At 39.4% G+C, this 24,423-nt stretch overlaps 1 protein-coding gene and 1 non-coding gene across 3 annotated transcripts in view; one reads left to right on the top strand and one right to left on the bottom strand.

Annotated features, from left to right (window-relative positions):
- The window catches only part of LOC117939149 (cilia- and flagella-associated protein 47-like), a 72,834-nt gene that overhangs the window by 11,218 nt on the left and 37,193 nt on the right, over positions 1 to 24,423 (bottom strand). For both annotated transcript variants that reach the window (XM_034864196.1, XM_034864197.1), the window contains exons 46-62: positions 23,414 to 23,516; positions 22,818 to 23,044; positions 22,536 to 22,674; positions 20,664 to 20,791; positions 20,471 to 20,536; positions 20,045 to 20,188; positions 18,656 to 18,829; positions 14,575 to 14,686; positions 12,470 to 12,523; positions 12,227 to 12,324; positions 10,713 to 10,888; positions 10,390 to 10,497; positions 7,874 to 7,985; positions 7,468 to 7,572; positions 6,721 to 6,877; positions 3,319 to 3,402; positions 1,095 to 1,242 (exon numbers count right to left, since the gene is read on the bottom strand). In XM_034864196.1, the coding sequence (XP_034720087.1) occupies positions 1,095 to 1,242; positions 3,319 to 3,402; positions 6,721 to 6,877; positions 7,468 to 7,572; positions 7,874 to 7,985; positions 10,390 to 10,497; positions 10,713 to 10,888; positions 12,227 to 12,324; positions 12,470 to 12,523; positions 14,575 to 14,686; positions 18,656 to 18,829; positions 20,045 to 20,188; positions 20,471 to 20,536; positions 20,664 to 20,791; positions 22,536 to 22,674; positions 22,818 to 23,044; positions 23,414 to 23,516 (2,135 nt within the window). The remainder of the gene's footprint in view (positions 1 to 1,094; positions 1,243 to 3,318; positions 3,403 to 6,720; positions 6,878 to 7,467; positions 7,573 to 7,873; positions 7,986 to 10,389; positions 10,498 to 10,712; positions 10,889 to 12,226; positions 12,325 to 12,469; positions 12,524 to 14,574; positions 14,687 to 18,655; positions 18,830 to 20,044; positions 20,189 to 20,470; positions 20,537 to 20,663; positions 20,792 to 22,535; positions 22,675 to 22,817; positions 23,045 to 23,413; positions 23,517 to 24,423) is intronic.
- On the top strand, positions 19,169 to 19,239 carry trnag-gcc. The gene has a single exon. It is a non-coding gene; the product is annotated as a tRNA-Gly (tRNA).

Below are 24,423 nucleotides of genomic sequence, written 5' to 3'. Positions count from 1 at the left end.
ATTTATTTAACTAATACTAAATGGATTGAAAACCCAACCTTTGTTTGTTTTTAATTATTAATCACAATTGAATCAAATAATATTGAAAATAAGATTAAGAATTAAAACGATGCATACTTTTTTTTGAGTTTTTTATGTTTACTCTGGCTTTATTCTCCAAAAGGAGTTTGAATTTACTGTACCCAAACACAAAATGAAGTATTCCTATTTTGAGAGTTAGTTTGTCTGTTTGCAATATGTGTTTTGTACATTGAAATACATTAAAAAAACTGAGACAAGGCCATTGTCCAGTACTTTAAAAGTAATTATTATTATTAGTAGGATTATGGTGCCTTTGCCAGCCTGGGCTTCCTCAAAGTGTTCCAAGGTGTGAAAAAGAGTGTGATAGACGTGTAGACGACCTGTTCAGGATTTACTCTGTTCCTCACCCAAGGCACTGTGTTCCCTATGTAGGGAATAGAACATCTTTGAAGAGCTCAAAACTGTACTGAGCACTTTCAACACTTCCCTCTTTTCTTGACAAGTAACTGTTAGAAAAGTTATGCTTGCTATAATCTTTACTTCCTTTTAGTGTTAAACTATTTGCATGAAGTATGTGTGCAAATTACTTCTGTCTCTCGCGAGATAATCATGAGACCACTGACCTTGTGAAAAGGACGGAAAGTCCCTGAGGGGTAAAGACATGTGGAGGAGATGCCGGGCCTAACCAGATAATAACACAGTATCTCCTTTGTAATATTACTTCCGGATTCTTATAAAAAGACACTGTGAACAAACGCCAGTCAGTTTCTGTACTATGCTGTAAGAGCTGTAAACTAACTGACTCGCAAGCAAAAACTATCGAGTTAACTCCAGTGATTCTGTCCATTTCTTGATAACTAATGATCATAACAGTATTATAGTATTGCAGTATTTATTCACTTTGTTTACAGTGACAGGCACATTGAAAGCCCACCTGCTTCTAGAAATATAAGATGCTAATGAGCTTTACTGAAAGTCTAGAAGCTTGTCTGGGACCAGGCATAGACTCAGACGTAGCCTGTTATGCAGACAAGAAGACACACACACAAACACACACACACGCACACACACACCTCATGTTGTCTGTATTGAAGGTACTGTTGTTGCTCGAGCGGCTGCAGGGCTTCATAGTGATGCAGAGCCAGACCTGTTTCAGCTCCATAGAGTTTGGTGCAAACACTACAGGCACATCAAAGCGGTCCCCTTCACAGAGCTGTATACCTGCAGCCAAGATGAAGGACAGCCATGAACATTAACCGTTTTCTGCTTACAAACCAAATGAGAAATACAATTGTTCACCCTTGCAGGGCTTGACATTAACTTTTTGAGGCAGTTGTCCTTTCAACAAGTACATTTACATTTCATTTGTCCACGCACAAGGTTGTTTGTGTCTTGCTAATGCAGAATCTGAACAAACCGTTGAAAGCATCCAAACACTATCAACATACATAGATAGATTTTCCCTTCAACAAGAAAAAAAGATCTCCAGACTTCATAATATTAAGTAATACTTTGCATGCCTGTGTGCAGTGTATCACCAGAGTTAGTGGTGACTTCAACTTATACTATATCTAAAATAATTTTGTAGACATAACAATGAATTGTTACCTTTTTTTGTCTTTTTTCTACAATTTCACTTTCTACCGGATTTACCAAGGGATCCTTTAAAAAGGTGCAGCTACTTTACAGTTGATTATTTGATGATACTTAATCCGGCAAGCTGCGGTGCTGAGGTTTTACAACAACTGACGGACAAACGTGGCATTTTAACGTAGAGAGAGAGAGAGAAAGAAAGAGAGAGAGAAAAAGAGAGAGAGAGAGAGACACAGTGTTATCTCGTGTCATATGATTGTTAACAAATTTAACATTTCAGCAGAGGTGGTAATTTCTATACAGGTTTTGTGGCTTGACAGTTAACGGTGAAGTAGGGGATTTGATGCGCGGGGGTATTTTGGCAAAGGTAATATTATTAGTTAGCAGTAGACTTAATTAATTCGGGGTGAGTCTGATGAAAAGTGCTGTGTCTTCCAGGTCCAGTTCTGAGATTTTCTCGTATTGCACAGCGCTCTGAAGGAATAATCTCCAAGGATAAGGTACGTTCTGCCTCTGTTCAGAAGTGGTGAATGTAGGCTACAGCTCGCAAAGTAATACAATTTAGTGGCTTGTTTTTTTTTATATTTAATTTTGGCAAATGGCTTTTTGTTAAGTTTCCTCTTAGCAGAAAAATAGACATGGAACAGCATTGCACCTTTTTTTTGCAAATCTTATTTCACACAACAGTCGCAATGTTCCTTCAGCTATCCGTTCATGTTCCAGGAAAGTGAAGAAAAGTTGATTTGGTATATCCAGAAATCATTTAGATAACGCTGGAAGCAGGAAACGAGTCAAAGCCGATTGTGCTTTGCATGTGTAGGATTCTGAAACGTCCTTAAATTCGGGAATTGTTGTTTGTTTAGTAGTTTCAATTTTTTTTTTATATATAGTATCAATTCATAACAAGAGTTATCTCAAGACACTATACAGATAGACCACACTCCAGAATTTACAAGGACCAAACATGTCTAGTAGTTTAACAAAGTAGTGTTACTTTGCACACTTTTGTGAGTCTGAGGTGCATTTCACATTTTAGCTGCCAAAGCTCTGCTGCTGTCTTCAACCCTCTCTATCTCTGGTTCTGCGCTGTGCTCACCAGAGTGGCCAACGTTGCAGCTGCAAAAGCCAATGTGTGCTTTTTTTTCACCAACACATATTTAACGATATCTTTTGCATTTCTAATCCAAACCACATCACTGGCACTGCACTTACTCATGCACCTTGCAAGACACCTGTCAAGTTTGAAATCAATCAGACTAACGGTTCAAGAGATATGCGCATAACACACACACGCACGCACGCACGCACGCACGCACGCACATGCACAAACAGACAGACAGACATTCCTGCAATTTATGCTTTCTGCGGCTGGAAACAAGGTTGATGAGAGCAGTGAGATAGAACCGAGATATTTGCTGGTCACAAAAACTGAAGAATTTGCCAAAAGATGCTAAACAACTCTTTAGAGCTAAAGGTAACTGCTGAGTTTTCATTCATCATTTTCTGTTGGTTCTTCACTACAGTTCTTTTACACTACACAAAGTAATTTGATCCATTGTTAATATAGAAAATACTGATCAGAGCAGCTTTAAAGATCCACGTCACAAGACATAGGGCTTCAATTTGGGAACGGTATACGTTGCCTGGTAAAATTGGTTTATTGAACATTTTATCATAAGGTGGAAATCGTATCAGTTAACGTACCTTTAGTGTGGCTCAGAGGGATAGAGAAGACCTCCTTGTCTTTAGTGACATGATGGCAGTTGGGAGCCCCACTTGGGTCCTCATCTGAGAAGAAATAACAGAAATACTTCATACTTCATAATTTAATGTACATGTATTACAATTTTTTTAATGTTTTTGTTTAATTATGCCAATTAGGCACTAACTCTCAATATGCGTGATATGTGATTTTGCATATATTTTTCGGTAGATATATAACATATGATAAAGCCAAGTGCAAAATTATTTTTTCATTTTGTTTACACACAAGATGAAAACAAGATTACAAAAGGGATTTCCGGATATCTGCTTTCATTACCTAGGAAATCAAAATATACTGTCCATAGCCTTAAAAAAATCAATTGTCGCTTTATTATTTTGTTTTAAATGTCACATAAATCAGGACAGAAATGATTTATTAACAGATCCCTCTGTGAATATCTTCAGAATACTGTGTGTAATAAGTGTGTAACTGGAAAGTTTGGTGTAGATAGGTGCTACATAGGTATACATAGAGATGTTTATACTGGATAATCACAAAAAACTAATTTTGAGAAAACGGCATTTAAAGATTTAAATACGGCAATTTAATAAATTTCTATTAGAAGAAATTGCTGAAAAACAGAATAAAAGCTCAGGCCCTTAGTACTAATAATATAGACTATTCCAAGGTCATGAAAACGGATTATATAATAACAAAGCAGGCATAGGCCTAAAACTGCAGTATATCAATTAATTAACATTGATTGACATTAATTAACATATCATACACAAAGTTGCCGACAAAACCCACGCCGGACAGTTGTATGGACACAGAACAAGACCAACAATAGCTGTCAGAGTTTTCTCAAGTCCATTCCAGCCCCATATCTGGGTCCTTCTGATATCTCTTGCTGGTGCCTTTTCACTTTCCTGTCTGTGCTCACAAGTTTTAGTTTGTATTTTACACTTGCAGACTGAATGGCGTTTGCTTTGGACACCCTGAGCAGATTGCCTGCTTGATGGTGTTCACTGTAATAAGTGTGCTCTCCAGCCATAAGTTTGTCATGACATTAAGCATGGCTGAGGCACCCTCATTAAAAGAGGAGATGGCCATGCTTGCCGCTGCCTCAACCCACATCACAGAATTGAGGCAGTCGTTTGCATTTTGTGTGCCACCGTGCTGCATTTTTTTGCAGCAAGCTGTCGCTTGACATGCGGTGATAGATGGGGAGAAGTGTCTGGCCCACCTCGTGGGATAGGTAATTTGCCTCATCTTAAGACAAAGAACACCATCTTTGTCTTGTGCCCTCCGATACCAACACCAAGATGAAATGCACCTAGTATGCAATGGTGTTTTGTTCGTTAACTTGCAGTGGAGAAGACCTGACCATATCTCTGCTTTCATTGTTTTCAGTGACCCGTGAATTCAAAAAATTCAAAATTGCCCCCCTGTAATAATTTTACGCTCGGCAGTAAACTTTCTAAGCGCTGTGCCCATTTACTTGTGAGCATGGTTTATATACTCCAGCTTTACAATCTCATGCCCAGGGTATAGGTTCAGAGACAGTACTAAAAGCAGAGCGATCACCATCTGAGGGCCTTTTTTTTCCAGGTGCCATCAAAAGAGACACCAATGTTAATTACAAAAACAGCATCCTTGCCCAGTGACTTCAATCCTCTCTCAATTTCTGCCACTAAAATAAAAATGCATGTTGTGTCAAGAACTGTTACTTTCTTTTGGAAAGGACCATGCAGTCATAGCAGCCAATTGGACAAGAAAACCGTAAATAACTTTAAAGAATAAGGCCATCCTAAAATGTTATTCTATAACAACAGATCCATAAATCTGCGTGCTTGCAGGTGTGTGTGCCTGCTGGAGTCAACCTGACTATAAGAGCGTAGACTCAACTGCACCACTGAAGCTTGGCCCCACAGCCTACTATTAGACTGTGTGTGTGTGTGTGTGTGTGTGTGTGTGTGTGTGTGCGCACAAGCATGTATGATGTGCCCTCTTCTTCTCTCCCTCTCTTTCTAATTGAAACTATATATTCTTCAATGTCCATAACTTGATAAGGCTGCTTTATTAATGCCCTTTGTTTTTGCTACTGAACTGAAAACTCAGAACTTGTAATGCAAAAGTAAAACTAACTAATACAACACAATGAATGAGATGACAATTTTGTTCTACTGTTACAAATCCATCTTTGTTCCATCCATGAAAAAATGTTCAACACCACTATGACAAAATGTAACAGGTCAATGGACCTCCAAAATCAACATCCCTGTCTCATCTCTGTTACCATAGCCTACCTATCACTCTCTTGTAATGCCTCTGGCATGTTTTCAGGTGAAGGGAAGGGATCCCCAACACCTTGCTGACCTTCCTCAGTGCAGCATATCCCATCCCTAATTCATAGGCCAAAAGCGCGGATATTCATGTCAAAAGCGGCACCTTCACTCCTCGTCTTGCTTTGTAGCCGTGTGGCTGCGCAGACACTCCGCCTATAACCACTCCCTCCTTTGCAATTAGTTCACTCTAGAAATAGACTGCTACAAAAGCGATGGTCCACTGGATCGATGTTAATAAATAGATCAGATGCCGCACAATTAGGGGACAAGAGATCACTTATCAATTCATTGAGAAGTTTGACATGCCAAATTTAATGCTTGTTTACCAATTTGAACGATTATCTTGAAATATGCCATTAATCTGCTGCATTAGTTAGCAGAAACCAGCAGTAGCCAATGAGATTGCGACACTAGCTTTAACCCACCCCCTTTGGACATTTACGATTGGTTACTGCTAAAAAGGAAATGCCCATATTTGGGTTACATAGCGTTGTACAAGAAACTCAAAGCTTTACAACAATACCGCTCATGACAGACTTCAGTAAACAGGCAAAACTTGGCATGTCGCTTTAGAATGCTAACTTCTTGGTGAATTTGGGAGAAACTTCCAAGTACACAAAATGTAATAAAATATTTTCAACGTTGTCTTTATAGCAGCTGGAAAGAACACATACTGAAGGAGTAAACTAGCCCAAAATCTCAAAATTAACCATGTGTGTAATATCTGTAAGCTACTGGGACCTTGAATTTCCCCTTGGGCATTAATAAAGTATCTATCTATCTATCTATCTATCTATCTATCTATCTATCAGGTGATAGCAGTAGACATTCAATTGAAATTTTTTTTAAAAGAAATATATATATATATATTTTAAAAAATAAGAATCGTTTTGAATTCTATGAATCAATTTTGAATCGATAGAGCTTGAATCGCGATTTGAATAGAAATTGATTTTTCTGCACATCTTTGATGTCTGAGTGTGTCACAAGCCTGCAACAAGAACAAATTTGTGAGAAAGTATCTGTTAGAGAAAGACAAGGAGTAGCTTTGACCTGTGAGTGTGATATTGAGCATGCCTAGGAGCTCAGTTGGGTTTGTGAAGGGAATGGTGATGGAGGCGTTGGAGCCAATCAAGGATGAGATGCTCAGAGGTTCCTCTCTCTCTGGAATAAGGCCACGCCCACTCATCAAAACACACCATTCCCGGAACTAAAGAAAGACAGAGACAGATTAACACACACAGTGGCCAGAGGGAAAGACATGAAGTAAATGAGAAATAAGAATGCATGAAGGGAATACAGAGGAGGGAAGAAGACAAAGAAAAGGTGTGGTCAAATGATAAAACTCTGAGGGAAAATGGCAGCATGGATTTGTTCTTCACTGTAACTAGGAATCATATTTTGAGATTGAGTCCATTTAAAAAAAATAATTTCACAAATACTACTGTGGACAATATGTTGTTAGGCTGGGTGCTATGGCAAAAAAAAAATATCACGATAATTGTCAATATTAAAACAATATACAATTTATAACAGTAAGTGTAAAGCGTGTACATTTCTGATCTGTTTCATGTCGAGTAGCCGAGCACTGTCTTACCCACTTTGTGGCCAAACCATATAGCTAGTGTAGCAACATTGTATGACTTGTTTATCCTATGTATAGGGCTTTATGATCAAAGTCGTTGTGACCTTTGAGCCGTTGCACCTGCACCTATATGTCTCCGAATGTATGAAGGCAAGGGACACTGAATAATGAAATTAACTGTCTCTATGTGTTTGTGTGAGTATATATATACACACCTGAGGGCATGTGAAAGTGATCTTTGCCGTGTGGTTCCCCTCTCCGATGGATGAAGGCATAAAACGGACACCAAGCTGGGTGGAGGAGTGGGGCTCCACAATAAGCTGGAAAACACATACACACACAAACACATGAAATAACTAATGAATAAACACACACATGCTCAAATCCTTTAAATCTCACTGCTAGGCAACACACAGCTTTCCATCTATATATAAAGCAAGTAAAAAACTGTGTAAAGCAGTGAAAAAACACAAAAACTGTGTTATCAAGTGTATTATACTGTATGGTTGTTTTAAGAAATTTACATAATCTTAAACAAATCAAATATTAATTGAACTACAAAGAACATAAGATAAAAGATAAAAGTAAGGATGAGGCACAAATGTGTGTGTGAGTACTTACAGTACTTCCTGGCTCTATTTCAAGTGTGTAGTTTCTGAGGTTACTGTTGGTTGCAATCAGCTCCAGAGTTTTGGCTGTTGGGTTAACCAGGGGAATGGTCTGCCTGGTCCATCTGACACACACACACACACACACACACACACACACACACACACACACACACACACATTTCAGTTGTAAAAATAATTCCAAACTTATTTATCCTATTTAATTTTACACACCACCCAAAATAAAATCCCATCCTCTCCCCTTCCAAACCTGCGCTCGTGGTACCGAAATTTTGTACCGTTTGATTTAACGTGAATCAATCCTCGGTGGTACCGACTTAATACGGAGCTTAGCACCACCCAAGACAATTGTGATTAGTTAAAAGAAATGCAAACACACACACACACACACACACACACAGAGAAAGAAATGCCAGATAAGCTTCCTGAGACAAATGTTACATTTAGAATTTCCTGAGATAATAAGCAGTGTGCACGATTTATATGCAGCAATAATCGCTATTCATTATTCTGTTAGCGTGGTAAGTTAGCTCTCTGACATAATTATCTTGCTAGGGGTGGGAATCTCTAGGCACCACAGCATTTGATTTGATTCTGGGCTCAATGCAATGAGTAAACAATTATAAATGCTTAATGCTTTAAAATTTCAAAATTTCTATCCATGACTTATTTTTTCTCAGTGTGACTACTTGCTACTTAAAAAAAAAAAATATTGTATATGTAATAAGCCATTTTTAAAAAGTGATGGATTTACATTTACCTCTACTCAGATTGCCTAAAATGGGAACATTCAATGGTGGCTTTTTGGCCTTAATTCTTAGTGTTAGAGTTAAGGCACTCAAATACTGGCATATTGAGAAGAAGAACAAATAAATAATAAGCAAATGCTATTTCATAGGACTCTGACCTGTTGACAATTTCTGATCTGTAGCTTGCGCTTCTTTATACAGGGCAGACACTACGGACTGATTAAAATGCTTCAGACCATGACTCCAAGGGGTCCTGACCAAGTGTCCACATGTAATGAGTTGGGACTGTGGTAATGAGAACAGGTTATGCACACTGTTAGCTAGTCAGTATTTTGTTATTGTTGGAAGAATTCATTGATTTGTTATATTTAATCAAATAGTTATTTGTTTAATTTTAGTTTTGCTTGAATCATACAGCTACATACATTTGTTTATAACATAAGTATTTTATTTGGGTTATTTTTTGTATCTGTTAGTGCTTTTGTTTTGAAAGTACCAGACAGGTACTTTTAAAGGATGAACAGGATGAACAGGTACAGTATGTGGGAGGTAGACACCAGGGCTGATGGTTTTTTACCAGAGCCCAGAGATGTCATTGCTCCTTTGTGTGAAATGTTTATATGCCGAGAAATTGGATTAATAAACCGCACAGGATGCCATCTCTGCCTGGACAATGAAAGTTTTTATCTCTGCGTAAGATTCACTCTTTCGGTAACTCAGTGGCTGTTGGACATTGAGTTTTTAGTTTGTTTTGTTCAATCTGAGGACAATTCGCCACTACACACACATTTGGTTGTGGTACCCAATGGTATAATTTTTTTTTTTTCAGTTGTAAAAATAAATTAAAAGTTATTTATCCTATTTACTTAGAACATTTGACTTTTTTTGACATTTGCATCCCTGTGTGACACAGGACGGTATATGTAAAGCATGAATCGATCTCCAAAGCAAGTAGTGTTCACTGATATCAAACATAATTCTCTGCTAATGGTTAAAACTGGGCATGGTGTTGCGCAAATCAGCAATGTAACATTAATGTTAGCGGTTAGCATTAGCATAGCAAGCTAGCGATTAAAAAAAACGTTTCAATTAAGAACATAGTTGTAAATGTATGTATACACGATTGTGTAGAGCGCAAAACAAGACTGACGTAATTTTTAAATCAATTATTTAAGCCAAAAATAATTACAATTATGGGTCTTTCTGGTCGTTCTGGTCGCCATAGTTGCCGGCTGCGCAGTGTATTCTGGGTACCACTTACTTTCAAGTAAGCTCACGGCTTGGCTTGAAAATAAGGAGTGTGTAACCCTTCCCCTTCCCCTTACCCCTTAATCAAAATGAGTATTGACACAGCCCTTACTCTCACATTGACGCGCAAAACTAAGGGGAGGAGTTAAGGGGAAGGGATAAGATAGAGATGAGATTCAGACTAAGCCTGTTGGGTGCAGAATCTAGCAGGAGGATAACTTGGTGTAGACAGCACCGATTGTTTTAATTTTTCTTGCTACCGACAGCACTCCAACTTTACAAAAAACAGAGCTATGTGTTGAAATTGTCCTTCAACAATGCTATAGCTGTGGCCTTCTCTGCACTGTTTGCTCAACGACAGATTCTCCTCAGATGGAATAAAGACTGTATCAAAATCTCATCCTGTACATGATGGCTGGATAATATAATGGTACACCTTAAACTTAAACGCCTATGTTAAGCCAATTAGCCTGCATTGAGATAGTATGTGTCTTGGCGTGTATACACTTACTTGCCCAGCTGACAGCAGGCCTGTGGTAGCATGCTGACTGGAGGAGGAAGAGCATAAAGCTCCAGCTGATACCAAAACTCCCCCACTAACTCTGACTGGAACACCACACTGGAAGGAAACACACACCAAACCTATGCAAATACTATTGATGTACTTCAGATGTAAAACACTTCAAAATAGACAAATACATTGCTGTGTGTATTACCATGCTCATGTAGTGTACTGGACTGTAGTTTATTGTATTCCAAACAATGAATGGTAAATGGGTATTTTAACTCCTCCTTCAAAAGAGGCCGGGTCAGCTTTAATGCAGTGAGTCTTACCTGCCTGTGCTCTTTCCTACTCTGCCAGGAGAGAATGTTGCTTTGTAGGTGAGAGTCTCCTGTGGGGGAATTGAAACCCAGTCGGCCCCACTTAGGTCGTCTCCTTCGAGGTGCACATTCAGCATTAGCAGCTCTCCTCGTGGGTTTTTGACAGGGATCTCTATGGCAACTGAGCTCTGGGAACACAGCATTTCAAAGATGAAAACTTTTCTTCTCCTGAGATGTTCTGATAGTCTTTTGATCTAAGTGTAGAAGGAAGATTAACTTTTCCAGTACAGTGGCCAGCAGCAGAACCACTACTTTAGAGCCTGCATGTTAGAAATGTAACAATAATATGATATATATACACATACACATACTTTGGACACTTAAATACTTGTTTGTATGTCCCAAAGTAAAGTTATTATAGAAAACAATGAAATTTGAACAAGTAGGCTACAGCTACCATGTGTTGTATATATGTTAAATATATGTATAAAGTGTTTATATTTTTACTCTGAATACTGCATTTGCATTCTTACCGGATGAAAAATGTATATTAAATTAAAAGAAGTAATGACATTTTTTGTGATTTTGTAGTGTATGCGCTTTTGCCAACTCAATGTACAATCTTTCTGTTACAGTTCTTTTTTTAAACAGCAGCAATTAGAATAGAATAAAATAAAATAGCCTTTATTGTCATTATACACAAGTACAGTAACTGTGCAATGAGATTGAAGCAATCCCTTTACAGTGTTGACACAAAATATAAGCTAAAAATATCAAATATCAAAAATATCAAAAGTAAAAAAAGTCAAATGTAGGTAGTGCAGAGAAAAAAGAAGAAGGGGGGGGGGGGGCTGGTGCAGTACAGCAGCTGTATGCATATATAAAATGGCTTGAATACACATTGTGTGAAAGGAGCTAAGTATAAACAAAAAACTAAATGCACTGTAATGAAATGGTTAAGTACTAAGTATAGATAAATATTGCACAGTATGAAATTGCAAAGACAGTGCAATATTTAATATTTAACCATTAGAGGCCTAAGGAGGAAATGTGCCACCCTTTTTTATGTGGTAATAAGTGAAATTGCGCCAAAATGAAATACAAGAAGCAATGGACCGTTCAAAGGCACAAACTAGGGGAGGAGGGATTGTAAATTATAACAAATAACCTCTGCAACAGAATAATCAATGCAACAGCATAATCACTGCATTTAAATCTCCCAATTATTTTTCATAACCTAAATCACTAAGTTGACACCAATAGGTCATACAATATTTTCTCATATGGAAACTTCCTCTTTAAAGATGAATACACTCTTACAGCTACAAAAGTCTTCTCTTCAAATACAGTAAATAAATATTCCAAATACAGCAGCAGAAAACATTAGATGAACTGTGGATGTGCTCATTTACATCTCAAGTCATAGTGAAAAAAAAAACTGAAATGAAAAAAAATACCAATGCTAGATGTTGCCGCGCTGAAGTTAATTTGCGTAAGAGTATCCAAAGTGTGTATGAAGAACTTACCTGAGCAGAACACTGTACATCTATGATCTTGATGGGTGCTGCTGGCTCACAAATTATCTCTAGAGTGAAATGCACCTCGTAGCATCCAAGTACATTTCCTGGATGACATACACATAAATCCAGTATGAATGCACACTTGTTTAAACATACTTAACATTCTAAGTCTTGGGCAAAAAACTTCTAAATAAAGTGTTAAAGTTCTAAATGGTACTTGTACAGTATATGGTACAACACTAAGCTTACCGTTCTGCTTGTCTGCCTTCTGCATGTCTTCAATTTCTAGAAATGACACACAGCCTGCAGGAAAAGTTTTAAATCAATTTTTTCTTTTCTTTTTTGATTGTTTGTTTTATATACAGTGAAGAAAATAAGTATATGAACACCCTGCTATTTTGCAAGTTCTCCCACTTAGAAATCATGAAATTGTCATCGTAGGTGCATGTCCACTGTGAGAGACATAATCTATAAAAAAGAAAATCCAGAAATCCCAATATATGCTATAACTATTTATTTTTATGATACGGCTGCAAATAAGTATTTGAACACCTGAGAAAATCAATGTTAATATTTGGTACAGTAGCCTTTGTTTGCAATTACAGAGGTCAAACGTTTCATGTAGCTTTTCACCAGGTTTGCAATCACTGCAGAAGGGATTTTGGTCCACTCCTCCACACAGATCTTCTCTAGATCAGTCAGGTTTCTGGGCTGTTGCTGAGAAACACGGAGTTTGAGCTCCCTCTGAAAATGACAATTTCAGACCCCTCCATGATTTCTAAGTGGGAGAATTTGCAAAATAGCAGGGTGTTCAAATACTTATTTTCCTCACTTTAAGTAACTACAAGGGCATTTGGAAAGCGCAGACCTCCGCCAATGCTACTGTATCTCACAATGTTAATGCAGGGTGAATTTTCAGGAACTCATTCTTCCAATTGTTCCAACACCACATGCAGCAAAAAAAGCCCAATCTCACAATGTTAACAAAAGTGAAAAATAATTTAATAATTTAATCTTTTTATACATAATGTATTAAATATATTTTGTATTGATGAGAATGTTGTACACTGAAACATAAACAATAATGCACACGCACACACAAAAGTTTCCTATTCAGCTATTCATTGCGACATAACTTGCAGTTACTTAAACTACCACGCAGACTTATTGGGACTCCCAGAGTTAGATAAGTCTTTACATACCCTTCTCATCTCCGTGTGTGCTGTAACTCTGTCTGATGCCCCCAGCATTAGCTTAGCCTAGCAAATTGGGTGGCAGTAGCTCAGTCCGTAGGGAGTTGGGTTAGGAACCGGAGGGTCACTGGTTCAAGTCCCCGTATGGACCAAAAAGTACGGAGTGTGAATTGGTGGTTGGAGAGATGACACTTCACCTCCTGGACACTGCCAGGTGCTCTTGAGCAAGGCACCATACCCCCCAAACCGCTCAGGGCACTGGTTCGGCTGGCAGCCCACTCACTCTGACATCTCTCCATTAGTGCATGTATAGATCCTGAGCGTGTGTGTGTGTGTAGTTCAGGACTGTGTGTGATAACTAACAAAGTTTGGACACAGAGTGTAAATTGTAAGTTCCCCATTGGTGATCAATAAACAGATGGAAAAAAAAAAGATCCTGCAGGTTACCGGTGACCAGGCCATGTCCGGGCTTCTCAGGTGCAGCGAGCAAATGACCCGGCACAAGTAGCAGAAGTACCAGTGCTTCACTTTTCTGAGAATATAGTTCCCAGTTAGTATACGGTTGGGAGATGGCTGTCTCATGTGACCTTGTTATTTGTACACTTTGTGACTAAACAAATTACAATATGCATTGCATGTAGGAACATGTTGCTTTTATTTTGTCACTTATTGGGAGCAGTAGCTAGTTGAAACCAGTTACCTGCAGGATCTTTTCTAGGCTAAGCTAATGCTGGAGGCGTCAGACAGAAATACAGCCCACACGGAGATGAGAAGTGTATGCATCCATTTGTCTAACTCCGAGGTAACGGTGAATAGGCTAAAGTCCCAATAATTCGGCATGTTCCTTTAAGTCTAAACACTAGAACCACCATAACCTTAACTTTAACGTTGGGATTCAACAATGTAAAACCTTCCGTAATTATGTGCTCAACATTTGTTCAGCTTTCAGGCATGCTACACAAAACAGAATTAAAATGTAGGTCTTAAAACAGACATCTAAACAATGGACACCAGAGTGTAATAGCCTGTGTGTGCCTGTTGAAGCAAATCTAAAAGAATTTGATAAACATAGTCAGCACAGTCACATTTGAGCGCAGCTGCCTTTCACGCCAAATACTAACTACATAACCCCACAATGACAAACACGCAGAGAAAAATTACCTGTCTGTTTTCCTCGTTTCCATGATGACACAGCCAGGGTGTATGAAGCGTTGTTACCAGGTTCAATCTTCAGGGAGGGAGGCCCACTTACAACGGATAGATCTGTCACCACCTATTTGTATGTTACGACGAAGCGTTAGGGCCACATCAAAGGGAAAAAATAAGGAGGACGTTTTTTTTATTATGGGCCGAGCGAAGGCTCTATTAAAACTGAAGAAATTATTATTATTTTCCTGGCAAATGAATTGCCTTTTTGAAGGGCTTAACATACTCAAAAACTCACCAAAGTTGGTGGTTGCATCAATCCTGGTTGGTCCAAAATTTTTAAAATTGAGCCACTGCAGTACATTTAAAGTAAACTCAAGAAACTTGGTACACATATGTAGCGTGTCAACACCAAGGGGGTTAGCCTCTCCTATTTAAGCGTAGCTCCCATGGACAGTTAAAGAAATGGACCAACAGATCCCGTTGTTCTGGACGGAGACCAGTGAAGGAAAATAGAAGCACTTTTCCGGTGATGGCTAGGCGTTACTAAGCAGCCTCCAACTGAGCTTGACGATGTAGTTGTGATGTGGGCAACGTGTCTTAAAGTCATCTGGTAGCTGTGCCAAGAGAAATCTCAATTATTCCCAATCAGCAGAGACGGAGAGCATAGGTATATGTTAGGAGATAACATATTTTTCTTATTTTTGTATACGTTATGGCTCTGTAGCAGACAGTTTTGCAAAAATAGGCTAACGATTGTGTCATAACCATGCGACTTGCTTTTGCATTGTTCAAGCTCAGTTCGAGGCTGCGCAGTAACGCCTAGCCATCACTGGAAAAGTGCTTCTATTTTCCTACACTGGTTTCCGTCCAGAACAACGGGATCTTGTTGGTCTATTTCTTTAACTGTCTATGGTCAGGAGGTACATAAAATTGGAGCCATATCCTAAACCCAACAGGATGTCCGCCATTTTGAATTTAAAGTTTGAAATTAGTGTGATTTTGGCCATTTGCACATGTACTTTAACAAACTCCTCCTTATAATTTCATCCGATCAACTTCAAATTTGGTCTGTGCTATCTTAAGGCTTTAAAGACAAAAAATTATTAAAAGAAAAACTTTTTGTCATAGGGCATGGCCGTGGCGGGGCAGCCATTTTGTGCGTTTCGGAAGTCGGTGTAACTTGAGCGTACATTGTCCAATTTGCTCAAAACGATTCATCAGAGTCCAACCCTGACGACATATACACGCCGATATTGGCTCAACGTCATAGCGCCCCCTTGCGGCAACAGGAAGTAGGCCTAAAACGTCAAGTTGCTATACTTTAACAAACTCCTCCATAGACTTCAAATTCAGTCTGTGTCATCTAAAGACCTTAAAGATGGCGTGGCGTGAAGGACATTTTGAGCGATCAACAAGAAAGTGTCTGTAACTACAGCGTACATTGTCCTATCTGCTTGAACTTTTAAACAATCAACAACAGTCCAGGTTTGAGGACATGTAAAGACCAATGTTGACTTTTGGGTATAGCGCCACCAACTGGCAACAGGAAATCCTCCTTATATGACAAACATCATCCAATTTACATGAAACTTATACATATAACTTCTACGTGTGATACTGAGCCACCCCCTATACATTAACCACGGCCACTTACTCAGGCCGCACCCCTCTCGTAACATTTGAAACGTTTAATGTAGACCCTTGTGTGAGGTTTCATTGAACTCAGCAGAGTTTCTTTTTCATAGCTGATGTTTTGGCAAGCCCCCTATGCTTAAGCCATTCCCCCTGCCATAACTGGTGACCCATTTTAGGTACAGTCTTGTGTGAGGTATCATTGAATTTTGTGCCTGTTATTGCCATTCTTCATTCTAATCCCAACCGGTTGTCAGACACAACCTACCAAGAGCCTGGGTCTGTCAGGTTTCTGCCTAAAAGGAAGTTTTTCCTCGCCACTGTCGCACTGTTGCTTGCTCTGGAGGGAACTACTAGAACTGTCTGGTTCTTGTAAATTATGGAGTGTGCTAGACCCACTCTATCTGTAAAGTGTCTCAAGATAACTCTTGTTATGAATTGATACTATAAATAAAATTGAATTGAACTCAGCAGGGAGTTTCCTTTTCATTGGTGACAAGTTCCAGTGTCTTGAGTGTCACACAAATGCATGATCGCAGATTAGCGAGGGCCCGTCCAATGATGCTTGCAGCTTTAAATTAGTCGTACTTTAACGAACTCCTCCTAGAGCTTTCATCCGATCAACTTCAAACTTGGTGTGTCATCTTAACATGTTAACGATGAAAATTTATTAAAAGTAAAACTTTTCGTCATAGGGCTTGGCCGTGGCGGGGCGGCCATTTTGTGCGATTCGCCACCGAAAAAGAAAGTGGGTGTAACTTGAGCGTACGTTGTCCGATTGGCTCGAAACTTTTCAGGGTTCATCAGAGTCCACCCCTGACAACATATACACGCCGCTATTGGCTCAAAGTAATAGCGCCCCCTAGTGGCAACAGGAAGTATGCCTAAAAGACAAGGTGCTATACTTTAACAAACTCCTAGAAATTTCATCTGATCATCTTCAAACATGGCCCGTGTCATTTTGAGACCTTGACGATGAAAACGTATTTAAAGAAAAACTTTTTGTCATACTGTTTGGGCGTGGCATGGCGGCCATTTTGAGTGTTTAGCGATGAAGGAGAAATTGGCTGTAACTACAGTGTACGTTGTCGTATCTGCTTGAAACTTTTCAGGATTCATCAGAGTCCGCCCCTGCCGACATCTACACGCTGATATGGACTTTTGGAGATAGCGCCACCATCAGGCAAAAAGAAGTATGCCTTATATGACAAACATCATCTGATTTAGATGAAACTTAGAACGTGTGGTCTACATATGATACTGAGACGGCCCCTATATTTTGACCACGCCCAGCCAATCAGGCTACGCCCCCTTTCATAACATTTGAACCGTTCAACGTAGACTCTTGTGTGAGGTGTCATTGAACTCAGCAGAGATCCTTTTTTATTGTTGATGTTTGACCCGCCCCCCCTATGATGCGACCACGCCCCCTTTTACAGATAATGACCTGTTTGACGTATAGGCTTGTGTGAGGTATCAATGAACTCAGCAGAGACTTCCTTTTTTATTGGTGCTGTTTGACCCGCCCCCCTATGATGCGGTCATGCCCCCTTTCACAGATAATGAACTGTATGACGTGTAGGCTTTTGTGAGATATCAATGAACTCAGCAGAGAGTTCCTTTTTCATTGGTGATGTTTGAGCCACCCCCTATGATGCGGTCACGCCCCCTTTCCCAGATAATGACGTGTATGATGTAGAGTCTTGTGTGAGGTGTCATTGAACTCAGCAGGGAGTTCACTTTTCATTGGCGACCAATTTCAGCGTATGATTGACGCGCATATGCGCGGTCACAAGTAGAGGTGCCTGCCAGTAACCCCAACTCGCGCAGGTTAGTGAGGGCCCGTACTACGCTGCTTGCAGCTTTAATTTATTTTGTATTTCGAGAATAAAGTTGAAATGTAGAGAATAAAGTGGAAATGACGAGATAAAGTCAACATGACGAGAATAAAGTGGAAATACTTTTTCGAGAATAAAGTCAAAATGTTGAGATAAAGTCAACATGACAAGAATGAAGAGGAAATATTTTTTCAAGGATAAAGTTGAAATGATATTTTATATTCTCAACAGAATTTTCATTCATCTTGTAAAATATCTCAATATCTACTTGATGGATTGGCACATTGAAGTATCCTCATGTCTTTAGTGATACCCTGACTTTTTATCCAACATGAAATTTCAAATTTTTGTAAGGATTTAATCTGCCATCATCAGGTCAAATTGTAATGTGTTTAATACTTTGTTTTAAGACACAATACTTTCTAAACCAACGGCCTGCACATCAACCTCAGCTGTACTTTGCTGATTAGCAAATGCTAGCATGCTAACATGCTGAACTAAGACCGGGAACATGGTAAACATTAAACCTGTTGAACAATTGGATGTTGGCATTGATATTGTGAGCATGCTGACATCCCTGAGTACACTGCATGTGTGGAAGTTATTTGAATGTGTGCTTATACCTTGAGAGTAAGTTTGTTCTGGCTGTAGTTTGGGACATCAATCTGTGCGTGTGTGGTTTGACCCACAGAGCACTGTAATACCAAGTGATCCACAGGCAGGGGGTGCTCTCCCACTCCTCTGAGGGTAAACACGTGCTCGATACCGTCACAGTCATTGTGTAAGGACAGCTTGCCCTGTGGGGGTAGGGATAAAGTCCAGGCAGTTAAACACACAAAAACTGGTGTTCATTGTACATACATAGGAAAGGACAGGCCAAAGTCGTTGTTGTTGTTGTTGTAATGCATTAGATTGCATTGGAGGGACAAGATGGACAAAAAATGTTTGTTACACTCTTGATTGTGAACAGACAATAGTGAAAAATCACATAATTTCCTAATTGTGGTACATTCTACAGTGAGCATCTTCACATTTCAATTTACAAAAAATAATAAGTCAAACTTGACAAACACATTTATAAACAGAGCAGGAACAGCAGTTATTTAAGCTCCACCCCTGCAGTTACTAACAGAAATGCATTGGTGGTTCAGTGGTAGAATTCTCGCCTGCCACGCGGGAGGCCCGGGTTCGATTCCCGGCCAATGCAACATACTTTTCCTCTCATTCATGTTTTTTTATTTATACATTAATTTAAATAGTGACAGTCATTTCCCATTTTCTGCTGAAAATATAGCATACGATAAATTTCTAGATCATAAGATAAGTTTTTTAAAATATATCTTTCTAGATTTTAACTTCTTACTCGTAAAATAAATAATAGTTTTTAATTACTAGTCCACTAATGGTTAAACAAATGAAAAAAATGGGAAATACGTCTTTGTTTAACTATCTCTATATGTGACAGAATATAAGCTTTTCATTAATCACTGTTAGTGGCCAACTAACTAAACTGCAGAACCCTTCAAAAAAGAGGTCAGTTACAGTAAAATACATGTCTGTCACATTCTAAGAACAGCAAAGATAATGCTTGCCACAGAGGAAGATTAAATTCCCAGATATCATCTTAACAGCCACACAGGCCAGACAGCAAGCTGTGCTGCTGATTGAGGCATCACGATAAGTGTTCCTACTTTAGCTAACTGTTCCCTGAGAGGATGGAATGGAATAGGCTAATGAGAAGAAAGGCCAAATATGAGGTCTTGGCCAGATAAGCATTGGTGTCAGGGGACTTCAAAGTCAGCTCTCTACTTAAGTGTTGCTCTTTGAATTTGCCGAATACACCCTAACTCAAGGCCAACACACTGCAAAGACCGCAGGGTCTATCATAGCGTGTCTGTTAGGCAAGGCAGTTAAATAGCAAGAATGTGACAAAGGGACAGAAGGACAGAAATCAATCAAGAAAACACAAAGAAAGAAAGAAACAATGAAACCACAACAAAAAAAGGCATTACCGTGACTATGCATTGTGCAGTAGGGTGAAAGGTGAGGGGGTAGCAGGCTTTTGTCCCTGCTGCCACATTCAAAACATTTGGGCCGGAGAATCCTTCACCATACACCTCAGCTTGCATTTTCCAGTCTTGGTGAGTTTCATTGTGCTATGAGAAAACACATTTTAGGCAAACAATTTTACAAAACTACCATTATTACACAATCTACTTTTCTAATTTAAAGTCTCGTAATATAATTAGTTGAAAATGAATTCCAACCATTGTTTTTGGTTGCTGTGTATTCAGTAATACCGCTCTCCTATAAGAAAGCAGTTTCTCATTATGGAAGTAATAAATAAAAGGATTTATACTTAATAAAATACTTTCAGGATAGCCCTTAATAAGCAGTGCACACACAGACAGATTGATGTATTTTCTCTTCCCCCTCACCAGTGGTATATCTTGCGTGACAGAACGGTGAGCAGGCGAACTGAAGTCCAAATGTACGGATCCTCCCTGTGGCCACAAATGAGATTTATAGTAGCATTAACCATAAACACATGAACCAGAAAGCAATCCAGAATTTACTTAATATACCATTGACCGGTTTACTTAGCTCCGTCTAACATCAGCTAATATCTACCTGTGAAGTAACCAGTGCCTCTAGTAAATAGACCCTGGTATCACACCAGGATCTCAGGACCACCTGACATGTAAATTGCCCCACGGAGTTTGCCTGAAACTGCAATGGGATGTCCACACAGCCACAATCTATCATACACAGAGAGAAGAGGAGACTCAGGGATGGGAGGAGGTGGTCAAACCAAGGACAGTTACATAAGTAAATGACATGAACATGAGTGAAAACTAGTAGGGCATTTCAGTTGTAGGACCTTTTCCGGGGGATCAAGGACCTTTTGAGGAACTCAAGAATGTTAGCTGCATTTCCACCAAAGCAACCACAGACTTTTATTCTTTTATTTTCTAACATGGCTGAACAACAGTGTACTGGACTCCGCTATCCAGCTAGCAGGCCCGCTAGCATTCTGAGCAGATAGAGATGCTTCTCTGTCAAGTGTGTCTCATGGAAATGGGCCATGCATGTATAACACTGACTGGTGCAAAAATGCACCAACCAGCGGTGAGCAGTGTCCAACTACTGCTCACTGCTGGTGGTGTTTGTGACTGTTTGATGCCGACCATTCTACACTCCACACAAATTCACGGCTGTGTTTATACTCAGTGTTTACATCCCACCAAGCACAAATGCTACCAGTGCGTTAGCTGAACTTTACGGAGTTATGAGTGAGTTCCAAAGCGCACATCCGGATGGATTATTTATTGTTGCTGTTGACAATTTCAACCACGCAAATCTCAATCAGTATGTGGATTTTGCCATCAGGTAGAAAGTACTGCAGTATAACTGACCGCACCTCCAGAATGGAGAAGAGCTTCTTCCGTCAAGCAGTCATACTGTTGAACAACAAAACCCGATGCAAATTTTTCACACTGAACTGAAATGCACTACTTCACTTTTTTATGTATGATTATATGATTTGATATTATATGATTTCTATCTGTGTTGTCAGTCCGGCTCAGGTTAAACTCTTTATGGAACATTAACAAATACAAACAATGAATGCCGCAGAAAGGTTTTTCTTTTGTGAAAAAAATTCCCAGAGCCCACCAAAAATTTTCTTCAAGAGTAAGCCCAAGGTAAAGTACTTAGGACCTAATTAATATTAGGACGAGGGTCCGACATTTATAACCTTGTTTCTTATAATGTTTTATAAAGTTATAAACATGTTTGTTGTATGTGACAGACTGAGTTTGTAATCAGGGTTGGACTCTGATGAATCATGAAAAGTTTCGAGCCATTAGGACAATGTACACTCAAGTTACACCCACTTCCTGTTTCGATGGCAAAACGCACAAAATGCCTGCCCCGGCACGGCCATGCCCTATAACAAAAAGTTTTTTATTTAACAACTTTTCATCTTTAACGTCTTAAGATGACACAGACCAAATTGAAGTTGATCAGATGAAATCTCTAGGAGGAGTTTGTTAAAGTACAACATGTTGAAATGGGCAAAATCGCACAAATTTCAAACTTTTCAATATAAAATGGCGGACTTCCTGTTGGGTTTAGGGTATGGCTCCAATTTTATGTATGTCTTGCCATGCTACATATGTGTACCAAGTTCTGTGAGTCTACATTAAACGTACTGCAGGGGTTCCATTTTATTTTTTAATTTGTAGGGGGCGCTAGCAAGCCATTTTTGTGCGCCTTGTCCTGAAACCATTAAAATACAAGCATTTTGATGACTTGATGCAATCGCCAAATTTGGCAGTTTTTGAACACGTTAAGCCCCTCAAAAAGGCAATTCATTTGCTTGTTTCATTGCGAGAACGGCAAGTGTTTTCAGTATCCTGAAACTGTCTAATTCTTTTTTTCATTCATTTATTACATTGACTAACACAACACTGCATTCTTCATGTATTTATGTGTGTGTACCTGCAGGATTGTCCCATGGTATTTTGGTGTCTTCCATTATAGGTATTGTGACAATACTAGGTAAAGCAAAGTATTGTGGCAAAGAAACCTCCACACTGTATTCTACCCCTTTACTGTGAAGACCTCTCAACAGTTGGGCCTAACAAAAGACAAGAGAAAAAGAGGGACAGCAAGTTAAATATGGAGAAAGAATATCACAATACTAATTTGGAATCCCCCCCTGCCTGCCCTTCCAACTATATAGCCAAACATCTGCTGTCCAGAACCAGTATGTGTTTGTACCTGTTGTTTGGAGAGCTTGCATGTAGCTGTGGTTGCCCTCACAGTACTACTGTGCAAAGTGTGTGTCAGCATACGCCTCTTGTGTTCATCAGCACTCATGGTGTGCTGACCCCAGGAGGCCAGAGCTTGCTCCCAGGCCATATTGATCAGCGGAACACGCACCAACTCATCACACACCTGCCCCACCTTGCAGTGTAGGCTTGGTACTGATACACACGCACCTGGGTCTATTGGTGGAGAAAAAACATCACGGTTATTGTTTTTTATTAGATTTACTAAAATTACACTACTTCATATTTAAGTGATACAGCTTAATACAAAATATGACTACTGGTGCCTCTTAAATGTGATTATATTCTTATCACGTTGCCACCAAAAATTATAAGAACATAACATGTACACTGAGCACTAAATATGTAAGAATTTGCATTTACAGTAAATGTTTAATGAATAAATGATAATTGATGTTGGTGTCCTGCAATGGTGAGTGATGTTCATAAAAAATAGGTTACTGAAAATACAGCAACAGTAAATAACATTGTGCTATGATGCCCTAAACTACTTTACGAGCATCATTTAGGTAACAGGTTTCCTACCAGAGTTGATGCGCATGGAGATGGTGGAACTGGGCCTTGCAGTGAGTGGGGAAGGAAGAGGCAACTCTGCTGTGGCTTTTACCATGTACAACATATCTCCCACCTGGAGGGACACAGAGAGACAGATATGGTTTTGGAGAAATGAGGATCACTTGATACTAGGGGTGATCCGAGTATCCGGCTGAAACGAGTATCCGGTACGGATAAAGCCCTTTTGCCGACTACAAGTATTTTACGAGTAATATGAGTCAATGTCCGTGCTCGGATCGAATACAATTCCTCAACTGGCCGCGCAGCGTTCTGTGATAATCACAGCGCCCCCCCCCTGCCTACAAACACGCTCGGATCAATCTCACAAACACACATGGAGAAATGCGCTCCCTCTGCCTCTCTCTCCCTCTCTCTCTCTCTCTCTCGCTCTCTCTATATCTCTCTCTCTCTCGCTCCCGCTCCGTCAGGCAGGCAGTCAATCGGGTCTGCGGATCTGTTCCGTTTACGTTTAGGGTTTCTTCAGCTTCAGGTTTGTTTTTAACTTCGGTTTATAGTACTTACATAGTAAGCAGTAGATTTCTGGTGAACGTGGGTTTAAGACATGCTGCTCGGTTTAAATGCAACTCCCGTCGTGTCTCTGCCATTGGAGATTTTTTTTTTTTTTTATTGTCAGCTGCCCCCCGCCCCCTCTCTCTCTGTGTCTCTCTCTTACTCACACACACAGACACACACACACACACACACTGGTGTAAAAACACACTGTTTACACTGGTGTAAAAAAAAAAAAAAAAAAACAGAACCAAAAAATAAAAATCACACTGATCATTAAAAAAAAAAAAAAGTTAAAAAAAAGAAAGTTATATTGAGTATAAAAACTCTTGTTCATTACATTTTACTTCATAATTGCAACGGAATGTGTTGTATTCAGTGTTGCAAAACGTTCTGTATATACACTCACCGGCCACTTTATTAGGTACCCCATGCTAGTAACGGGTTGGACCCCCTTTTGCCTTCAGAAC

The sequence above is a fragment of the Etheostoma cragini genome, chromosome 24 (assembly GCF_013103735.1).
Source record: "Etheostoma cragini isolate CJK2018 chromosome 24, CSU_Ecrag_1.0, whole genome shotgun sequence".
Taxonomy (NCBI): domain Eukaryota; kingdom Metazoa; phylum Chordata; class Actinopteri; order Perciformes; family Percidae; genus Etheostoma; species Etheostoma cragini.
This window is presented reverse-complemented; position numbering and strand designations above follow the sequence as displayed.